At 41.3% G+C, this 10,397-nt stretch overlaps 2 protein-coding genes across 2 annotated transcripts; one reads left to right on the forward strand and one right to left on the reverse strand.

Annotated features, from left to right (window-relative positions):
• The first annotated feature begins 2,975 nt into the window (after positions 1–2,975).
• LOC115672908 (organ-specific protein S2) lies at positions 2,976–3,676 on the forward strand. The gene is made up of 2 exons (XM_030594904.2): positions 2,976–3,135; positions 3,233–3,676. The coding sequence occupies exons 1-2, from the start codon at positions 3,082–3,084 to the stop codon at positions 3,527–3,529; spliced, it is 351 nt and encodes a 116-aa protein (XP_030450764.1). The 5' UTR covers positions 2,976–3,081; the 3' UTR covers positions 3,530–3,676.
• Positions 3,677–6,751: 3,075 nt separating this feature from the next.
• LOC115672907 (BURP domain-containing protein BNM2A-like) lies at positions 6,752–8,173 on the reverse strand. Its single transcript, XM_030594903.2, has 2 exons — positions 7,995–8,173; positions 6,752–7,733 (listed from the first exon to the last, which is right to left on the reverse strand). The coding sequence occupies exons 1-2, from the start codon at positions 8,052–8,054 to the stop codon at positions 6,876–6,878; spliced, it is 918 nt and encodes a 305-aa protein (XP_030450763.1). The 5' UTR covers positions 8,055–8,173; the 3' UTR covers positions 6,752–6,875.
• Positions 8,174–10,397: the final 2,224 nt, after the last annotated feature.

Below are 10,397 nucleotides of genomic sequence, written 5' to 3' on the forward strand. Positions count from 1 at the left end.
TTAGGTCAAAATGGCATATTTAGGCAGCATGACAATTGCACATAGATGACCAAGAATCATTGCCTTTTAAATTTTCAAATCCCAAAAGAAATAACGCTGTTTAAATTGCTTTTCCCCGTTTATCACATCACGTAAAAATCATGTCCGGACCATTACATAGTTCGATCTCAAGTCCTTGTAAAGGAGTAAAGTGATAATAACACGACGTGCTTTCACACGTATATTCAACTGAATTGTCTCCCTTTCAAGTATGGTTGTCCGATCAAAAAGAAAAGGGATGGTTGAATTTGATCACAAAGTGTCATTTATAGCACCTTGAAGATGCTTTTATTCTTGTCTTCTCTTAAAATATTACTACACATGCATGTAGGTTTTCTTTTTCTAGTTCGGTAAAATCCAACCTCAATAAATTTTAGTAGGATATTTCAAGGAATCAAGACTTTTGTCAGTAAGATAAGCTTTCTTGTCGTAAAAAAAATCTGCCTATTCAAAAGCTTACTCATCGAGACTATGGGAAAAGTGAAAAAAAAAATTTCTAAACTTATTACATTAGTACCAATTTAGTTCTAAATATATTTGATCAATTTAGTCCTAAACATTTTCACGTTGATATCAATTGAGTCCGTCCGGGCAATTTTTGTTGATGCGGATGACGCTGACGTGGATATTTTTAGTAATTTTTTTTTATTTTTGTTCTTTCTTTTTCTTCCATGGAACGAGGGTCGCTCTCATTTGGGTAAGGGCGAGCGCCGGCCTATGCCAAGGCTAGCCCAGCCCGTGCCAAGGCCAGCCCAGCCCGCACCAGCCACGGCCACCGACATAGGTCATGGAAGAACAAGAAAGAAAAATAAGAAAAAAATTATTAAAAATTACTTTTAAAAAATATCCATGTCAACGCCAGTCGTGTCATGTAGGACGATCGGCGTCCACATCAGTAATTTCCAACCTAAATTAGCTGGATGGACTCAATTGGTACCGTTGTGAAAAGATTTAAGACTAAATCGATTAAATTGAAAAGTTTAAGATTGAATTGGTACCAATGCAATAGATTTAAAACTTTTTTGGTACTTTTTTCCAAGAATAAGAGCGTCACTTATTTTTTCATGATTCAAAGTTCTCGCTCCGGAATAGTTAGCTCCTGACCTTTTCCAAGTCAGATCTGGTAATACAGGTTCTGGGGCAGTATGTCTAGCAAGTATGTCGACGACTTTGCTGCATACCGGTGAAGGTGATCAAGTGCTTAATCATTTAGCTTAATCAAATGACAATCCAAACCACCAGGCACTGAATGTAGGGAACGCATGTGTGTTTATATATAACCCTAGTTTAGTACCGCATCGCTATTCTCGAGGTGTCTTCACTTCATTATTTTCTTCCTTCTAGCTAGAAAGCGATGCTATTAAATATAAAAAATCTCGTTCACAACGGTTTAGCTAGTTACTTGCAATATTAATATAATATTCAGATTGACAATTGCAATATAAATATAATTTTGTGACTGTCTGGTTCTGCCAGAGCAGGTGGAGAAGCAAGGCCTAAGTGCAGCTGCATGCAATGGATCATCTTTCTTCTTCTTCTTCTTTTTTGTAATCCTGCTCTCTGTTTTTGCTTATTTTCTGAAATATGCCATGTTCCACAAATATTATATTTTTCTACACCCATGCATGTCCCATATAAGAGGAAGTGATTTCAAAAGAGAGAAAGCATCCATGTACAAAGGTCTTAAAGCATGCATGTATAATGCGCCTTTAACTAAGCGACTGTTTCTGACGATCATGGCTGTCACTAGAGCAAAAGTAGCCTTGGAGAAGGAAACAACCCACTGATATACCTCCATTTTAGGTCAAATACCAAAAGGAGGATTTCAAAGAGAGAAGGTTCACAGTAAGGCACGACGACAAGAAAAAGCAAGAAGGTTTTCGGGGTCCAAAAAGAGAAGCATTCCAATGAGTAATTTAAAAGAATCTATGAAAATGATTTTTCATTATTTTTATCAAATAAGTAAGTTCGTGATAAGATACGACGACAAAGAGAAACTCCATGATTGTTTTTTTTTTGGGTCATACCACAATTTTTAAATTACCTTCATATGGCGTATTTGCTTTAATGTTTGCCCTTTGGTAGCATATCTTCATAAACAAAATCCTAGTCAATTGGTTTAAGTATGGCAGCGTTTCTCCATTTGATAGATATTCCAACAAGTGATGGACCAAGGAGGTAATGGTTTTTGCACACTCTTCATTAATTCTTCCACTCTTTTGTTAGTCTATATAAGTGGATTTCCTTCCATTGAGATGATAACTTTCCTTCTACAACATCGCAGGACATATTAACTTCAAGGTGTTGGAGAATCAAATTTAGGTGAGGGTGAGTCACAACCCTCTCTTAAACTCATTAAAATACCACAGAAGTTCACCAATGAAAACCCTTTTGATGTCTTTCCCCAATCGCAATTATTGTGGCTTAGAGCAAGAGTTAATTACGTGTCATTTGTCGTTGGTCGCCTATTGTACGCCATCTGTCACTCCAGAACTATCAATCGAGATTTTCAACATTAACAAAATGGTGTATGATCGGTATAATATATTGAGCGATGATCTTTCTAATGTTAGGCACATCCAGTGAAAGATGATCCACCGTATCATTCACAATTCTTTTGGATTGTGGTTTGCTATCGTTTACGTAATTGTTTTACTGTGTGATGAGACAGGTCCACATAATGCCCGATGGATATTGACCTCACCTAAAGTATGGTTTCTCATGGGCATATATATCTCTCTTTCCTTCGGTTTGACTAAAATGCTATGCTGGGGTCACCGACCATTACATCATCTCTTGTGTGTCAACACGCAATTTTTTTGCCTGCTTCCTTTTCTCGTTTTTATTTATTTATCAACAACAATAATGTCAATACACATGTCTTCGCCCCTTTTTTATATGAATTCAATGTCGAATCAAAAGTTTACAATGTTGGTCATCGTTGTGGGACTATAAATAGGAGAGTCAGCACCGTGGACAAGCCTGCCACACCTGTCACCAAGCAGCCAAATCTATCTTTCTAGTGTTGCTTAGTGAGGAAGCATGGAGACCATGAAGCCTATCGTTGCTCTCATCTTCCTCTTCTCTCTTCTCTTGGTAAGAGTTCTTTCTTTCTTCTTTGATGACCCAATTTTGTTCTTTCTTGGTACTTGATCTTCTGATTTCTTTTGATCCCTTGCTTTGGTGTTGATAGCTTGCAGAAGTCAATGATGCAAGAGGGAGTCCAGGTGGATACTGGAAGAAGATAATGAAGGACCAGCCCATGCCGGAGTCGATTAGAGATCTCATTCACCCAGAGTCTTCGTCCGGGAATGAGAAAAACAGCATTGATTTCGTGAGGGATTTCGACATGAGACCCAATGTGATCATATATCACGGCCATGTTGATGCCAAGGAGAAGAAGCACTGTGGGGAACATGCTGAGAAAGGAGAGGATGAGCGGTTGAAGATGCCTGATGATCAAGATCAGAAGATGGAGATATCTGCTTAGCTTGAAACTAGAGAAGGGAAAAATAAAAAAAATTATGTGGTAGATGCTTTTCTGCAGCTGGTGCATATGTAGAACTTCTTTTGTTACAGTATTATTATGCAATACGCTTGTATTTAGAGCATGTCATGATCATTATCCATTTTGCTATCTCTGTCTGATCTTTTTCATTTACTTCTCGATCATCCTGTCCGTTCACTGCATAGCTGGACATGGACAATTGATACGATGTATCAAATAATATAAAGGCGTAATACACATGTCAAGGAAAACCCTCCTCTTCTGATCTTCTTCATAAATAGGCAACCGTTCTTGAAGGAAAGCTTCAGTGTTTTTTTGTAGAAAGAAGCCAACGAACGGACAAAATAGATGGAAACAGCTCGATCTAATTTGATCTGAATGCTGGTGTTTATGCAGCAGACATGCCGTGGTTTTCGAGCGTACTGCTGGCGGAAAGGGTCAAAGGAACTGATAAGGAAACTGCGGGATTGTTGCATGTGTCTAGGTCTATCCATAGATAGAGTTCCACGTCAAAAGAAAAGGTTGGGCATTCATCATTTTGTATGTTTACGACAGGAAAATCCATCCGAAATAAGTAACTTTAGTCCATATTCGTGCATAGGCATTGAAAAAATTGACAAGAATGCTTGAGGAAGCTTGAGATCCGCAGCAGATTTTTGGGGTGGTGGAAATTCGGAGTGTAAAATTTAGTAGCTTCTGATAATTCTTCGCAAGGATATTACTTTTCTACCTAATAATTTATGTGGGTTTAGTGATATTTACAAGAGAAAAAAAGGATCTCGTCTATATACTTTTACACGTTCTTCAAATCAAGTTCTTGTACTTTGTTTATCTAAGCGAGTTTCTCCAGTATCGAATCCGTCGGACAATGCCAGAATATAACATAGATAAAAATTTTGCTGGTGTAGATGCAACCCGAACCCACCACAGAAAAATAAAGGCAAAAGAAAAATCCTCTTTCTTGCCGATGTTGTGCCGTGTGGACAATCACTTTGTAAAATGTTCTATCCACATTACGCAGGACATTCTTCGATGGCCAAATATGCCGGATTCAATAGTGGAAAGACTAGAGTAGAATATTTTCCAAAATAAGATGATTTATTAGATAAATTAAAACTACACCGTGTAGTCTACACGGACTTGATTAGAAACGATATGAAAAGACATGGACACGAAAAGTAGAATATTTCAAAAAAATAACACAATAAAAGCTATCTAGGGGGAAAAGTGCCAAAAAAGTCCTAAACTTTTTGCATTAGTGCCAATTTAGTCCTAAACCTTTTTTTGGTGCCAATTCAGTCATAAACCTTTTGCATTGATACCAATTTAGTCCTAAACCTTTTTTTAATGCCAATTAAGTCCTAAACCTTTTAAATTGGTGCAAATTCAGTCCTAAACCTTTTGTTTTTGTGCCAATTTAGTCCTTCCGGCCAATCTTGACCGGAATTTGCCGACGTGGACGCTGCGGCCGGCGGCCGGTCACTGGCGCCGACGTGGACAACTTTAATAATATTTTAATATTTTTTTGAATTTTTTTTTCCTTTTTTTCCAATTTTTTTTTTTGGTTCTCTCCATCCTTCCTCTGGTCGGTCGCCGGTCCGGCGACCGGCCAGCGGCCGGCGAGCTCGACCTCGCCGGCCACTGGCGAGGGCGGCCTCACCCAGTGAGGGCGAGCCTCGCCGCCAGATCCGGCGAGGTCGAGCCTCGCCCGACCAAGGCAAGGCTCGAGCCCTCGCCGGAGGCCGCGACGAGGGCGAGGCCCAACCTCCCGGATCCGGCGAGGTCGACGCTCAATCTCGCCAGATCCGGCGAGGTCGGGCCTCGCCCGACCAAGGCCAGGCTCGAGCCCTCGCCGGAGGCCGCAGCCGAGGGCGAGCCTCGCCATGGTCGCGAGGTCGGGCCTCGCCCGACCATGGCGAGGCTCGCCCTCGCCGCGGCCTCCGGCGAGGTCGAGCCTCGCCCGACCAAGGCGAGGCACGCCTTCGCCAGTGGCCGGCGAGGTCGAGCTCACCGGCCTCCGGCCTCTGGCCGGTCGCCGGACCGGCGACCGGCCAGAGGAAGGAGGGAGAGACAAAAAAAAAAGTGGAAAAAAAAGGAAAAAAAATAAAAATTCAAAAAAATATTAAAATATTATTAAAGTTGTCCACGTCGGCGCCGGTGACCGGCCGCCAGCCGGCAGGCGTCCACGTAGATAAATTCCGGTCAAGATTGGCCGGAAGGACTAAATTGGCACAAAAACAAAAGGTTTAGGACTGAATTGGCACCAATTTAAAAGGTTTAGGACTTAATTGGTACCAAAAAAAGGTTTAGGACTAAATTGGCACAAATGCAAAAGGTTTAGGACTGAATTGGCACCAAAAAAAGGTTTATGACTAAATTGGCACTAATGCAAAAGGTTTAGGATTTTTTTGGCACTTTTCCCGCTATCTAGGCAAGTCAAGAGAATATCTAAATGCTCGGGCTACTATTGACATCAATGAGATTCTCTCAAGACTCAATATTCTTATCTTGATTTTTTGTATTAATTCGAATTATCGATTGATGAGTTTGATCTTTTTTTCCTAAAGACGAGTTTCCACGGGCTCTTCCAGCGTCTACTGGAGGAGACGGTGAAAATAACGTGCCTGCAATTCAAGCAAATCCCTCTTAAGTTAGCTTTGACCGATCGTTGCTAAATAAGTCAGTATGGTCGTAAGATGTTGCTTCAGTTTCAACCTTAATTTATGAAAAGTCAAGGAAATGGTTGCCCCATACAAAAAGTCAAAGAGTTATGCTGCAACCGAGCAACAGTATCTATATCGGGGCCAGGTGAAACGTGTTCACACGCTCAGGGAACTTAACCTAGACAAAGAGGACCTAACCCCATCTCCTCTTCTCGCCGGTGCTTACGGCATGCCTTCGCCACCAAACCACTATGTCTGCCGCCACTGGTTCAGCGGCAGCTGCGGCACTGACTTTAGCTCGCCGCTCTATAGCGGTTTCGCAACCACCATTTACCCGAATCCCTATCACGCTGTGTCACGCGGCCCCAAACTACCATTCTCTCTCTTGTCGCTCGTGAGAGGCCCCTGACCCACAAGTCTCGATGTTGCGAATAGCCCCGTCCATGGCTGAGCTCGTTAAGTTTCAATTTTGGGCGAGAAAACCAGAGAGCTAATAGGATCACGTGGACTGGAGAGGCAATTGGAATCACAAAAAGTGTCATAGGATGAAGGGTTCTTTATTAATAAGCTATACTGTGCAGAGCACACACATTCCAGACAGTTCAAGAAGAAGAAGATGCGAAATGACATGCCTAATGATCTAGAATTAGATTTCCCAGACACAATCACATCATGCTCGGAGTTGGCGCAATCGGAACCCAGACAAGGTTATCTGCGGGAAAGAAATGGCAGACCGGCACGGTCCCCGGCTCGACTCCGAGCACACGGAAGGATGGGTGGTCACGGTTCCACTGCGACGTGTCCAAGTGGCAGACCGCGACGGCTTTTACCCTGTCCCCATTCTCGCCCCCTAGGACAACCTCAAACACCTTGTTCTCACTCTCCTGGCTGTGGCAATAGAAGACCGCGTAAGGATAAGGCAGGGTGTGGCACGCCACCATCTTCGAGGCCGGCACGCCCCTAGGCGCTTCTAGGATAGTGTAGTTCTGGAAGCGGGTGCTCGATTCGATCAAGTGGCTAGTGGAAATGGCCCGGAAACGGGGGGATTTGCCTCCCAAGATGCCGTGCACGAAGTCGAGCATGGACTCCAATGAGGTGGCACATGATTTGGTCTCTCCCTCGATGGGTTTCGTCTCGCAGTGCTTCAAGGTGTCCTCCATGGCTTTGGCTTGTGGAGAGTCGCTTGAGAATGAGAAGAGATCGAGAAGATGAGGGAGGTCTCTGGATGAGAACGGGATGGATTCAGTATCTTCTCTGGGCAAGAAGTGAGGGGACGATGATGGCTCTCTCTTGGGGAAATAGATGGGCATTGTTTTGCCTGGCTTGAGGTCATCCAAGGTGAAGAAGATCATTGATCGAGGGTCCATCAGGAGATGATCCATATGGGACATGCCATTAGCATGAGCATGAACATGACCATCATCATCATCAATTTTAGAAAATCCAGATAAACGGTGGTCCATGAATTTCTCCCCGCGATTTTCACTCAACAATCTAGCCCAACATCCATGGCAATGAGAGCTCTGCAAAGTAAATTGAAAACTAAGAAATTACTACAGTTGAAATGAACCCACCAACTCTGTCGAAACCAATTGAAAAGTCAATGAAATTGTAGAGCAGTCTCAGAAAAGCTTCAAGTCTTCATAGTCTTTTACAGCTCCTCAAGGAGAGGTAGATCGAAGGAAAAGTTGAATCAACGATGCCATACTGTTCATTCCTCAAAAGGGAAGTGGGTTTTTTCACAGAGAACACGATCAAAACAATCACAGAAAGAGGGAATTTACCACTAGAAGTAGCAGATGAAGAAGGATGATCCGAGAAGCCTGTCTGACGGCGACACCCATGTCACTCTTCGGTCCAAAGACTCGAACTTGCAGAAGTGAATCTCCAGGAAAGACAGAGAAAGAAACTGCCGAGTTCTGGACTTTTTCGGAGGAGTAAAGAAGGCAAGGCTTTTGCAATGGTCTTGAACTGTACAGTGATGTCAACTGTTCATGACCCAACAAGGTCTTCTTTTTTTATGAATTTCTTTCAAAGATTCTACGAGTCGGATTACGTAAATTTTTTTTTGGTCGAATGATTACGTAAATTATTTAGGCTGTTTTCTTATCCTTTGGACATCGATTTGACCTTTGTTCTGCAAAAATAATTCGTTCTCGCGGAAATTTAATAAGGGTTCTAATCTTAATGGGGAATCATATTTTCCCTTTCAATCATTTCTTGACTAAAGCAAAGGAGTTTTCCGGTAGATTCTTGATGTATTGGCTCCACTCATTTTGCGAAAAATGTGATATTATCACTAATAATTATCAACGGACTCATTATGCATACAGACGACTGTTGATTTAGATAACTGACGGACGCATTTTTTTATAGACAGGGATGGTTTTTCAACTTACTACAATACTGCTCGAAAAAGTCATTTTTCAGGAAAATGACAATATTTTTCAGTGTTCGGATGAGATCTGAAAATGAACTAGAAAATATTTTTCGTTGTTCCGTATAACAAAAACCTCATTGCACTCCTTTTCATAATATTTTATTTTATTTTTTATTCATCAATTTTTTAATAATTTTTAAGATTTCTTTTGTTTTCTTTTTTTTTTAACTTCCTTCTCCAGCTGGTCGTCGGGCCATGGCGAAAGCTGGCGACCGACCACAAGCAAGCTCGAGCCTTGCCAGATCGACAACGCTTGAGCGTCGCCAGAGGGCAGCAAAGCTCGGGCCTTGTAGATAATTGAGGCTTGAGACCTCAAGTTGCTGCTTCTAGCGAGGCCTGAGCCTCACCGCCCTTAGGCCATGCTCAAGCATCGCCGATCTAGCGAGCTTGAGCCTCACCAGCCTGTGGCAAGGCTCAAGCTTGCCTGTGGCCGGTCGCCGGCTTTCGTTGTGGCCAGCGATTGGCCGAAGAAGAAAGTAAATAAAATAAAATAATTAAAAACTATATTTTTTTATAAAAAGGAAATAAAAAAATAAAAAATAAAATGTGTTATTTAAAGGAAAATGATGTGAAAGAAGATTTGGAAAATGTTTTCATGACTAGTTTATTTTCCATGAAACGAATGTCGAAGAATCCGAAAAACGTTTTTCTAAAAGTTGTTTTTCGTAAAACGAACGGAGCCTGAGGTAAAACTCATATTCCGGATACATGAAGATAATAGATTGACCTATAAATTTGTTCGATTTAAGGAGAAAAAAAAGAATGATTGACACGAATTACCGCTCTTGTTAATACTCTTGGACTTATTATGCTGATTTTGAGAATTAGTAAAATCAGCATAATAGACTGATGGTACGCATAATCATATCTATGTACGTATAATCTAGAAAAACACCGGGCAAAAGAAAAGGAATTACGTAATCATATTTAGAAACAGTTAATTGAATAATAGTTGTTCCAGCACGGCCCTCTCAAACAATAAAATCTTCGGTTTACAAAAGAGAAATTACCCACGTGGAGTCCGCCGTAATCGTCGATCTCACTCACCTAAAGCAAAGGAAAATTTATGAAAAAAAAATTGGGAAAATTGCATTTGGCAATAAATTATGTCAATGATTGATCTCCACGAGGACAACACATGAATCACGAGCACTAAAATATCGTTGTTTTTGTGCATATTCGTGCGATCTTGTCCACGCCATCATGCGCCAGCAAAAGGATTCGAGGATCGATGCATTCGTTGCGACTTATATGCTATGAGACAAGAACAATTAAATGGATTTGGTTTTCGCTTCTCGTTATCGAGAACGCCTTCTCGTTTGAATGAACAGAGGGACTCAAGAGAAGCATCCGGGCCCATCTTGTGAAAGATATCAAAATCCTCACCCTCCTGTACGAAGATATTGCACATCTTTTTTCTTGACAGGACTCGAATTTTGGCATGCCATGTCTCTACTTTTTTGTCAAATTTAATTGTTAAAAATAGAGCTGTCAAAATGGGTCATAAACTCATTTGATGAGCTAGGTAAGGTTGTTACATGGGCTAGCCTTATTCGGTAAATGGATTTATAATGGTAAAGTTCAAAATAAGATAAGTGATTATTAGGTTCATAACTTACTTAGACCCAATCCATATCTATGACTTTTTCTCGCCCTCACTTGATCTCAAACTCGTTTACTTCATGCTCTCACTTCACTCTGGATATGGATTTTCTTATATTTTATTAAATATGAAAGTGTTTTTATA

Source organism: Syzygium oleosum, unplaced genomic scaffold (assembly GCF_021117445.2).
Source record: "Syzygium oleosum isolate NSW1041296 unplaced genomic scaffold, Sole_v2.1 Sole_v2.33, whole genome shotgun sequence".
Lineage (NCBI taxonomy): Eukaryota > Viridiplantae > Streptophyta > Magnoliopsida > Myrtales > Myrtaceae > Syzygium > Syzygium oleosum.

Bases quoted from the DNA above. Each gene is read 5' to 3' on its own strand.
- LOC115672908 (XM_030594904.2), top strand. From the start codon at position 3,082: ATGGAGACCATGAAGCCTATCGTTGCTCTCATCTTCCTCTTCTCTCTT. The intron at 3,136-3,232 runs GTAAGAGTTCTT...TGGTGTTGATAG, and splicing joins TCCTCTTCTCTCTTCTCTTG to CTTGCAGAAGTCAATGATGC.
- LOC115672907 (XM_030594903.2), bottom strand. From the start codon at position 8,054: ATGGGTGTCGCCGTCAGACAGGCTTCTCGGATCATCCTTCTTCATCTG. The intron at 7,734-7,994 runs GTAAATTCCCTC...TTTACTTTGCAG, and splicing joins TTCATCTGCTACTTCTAGTG to AGCTCTCATTGCCATGGATG.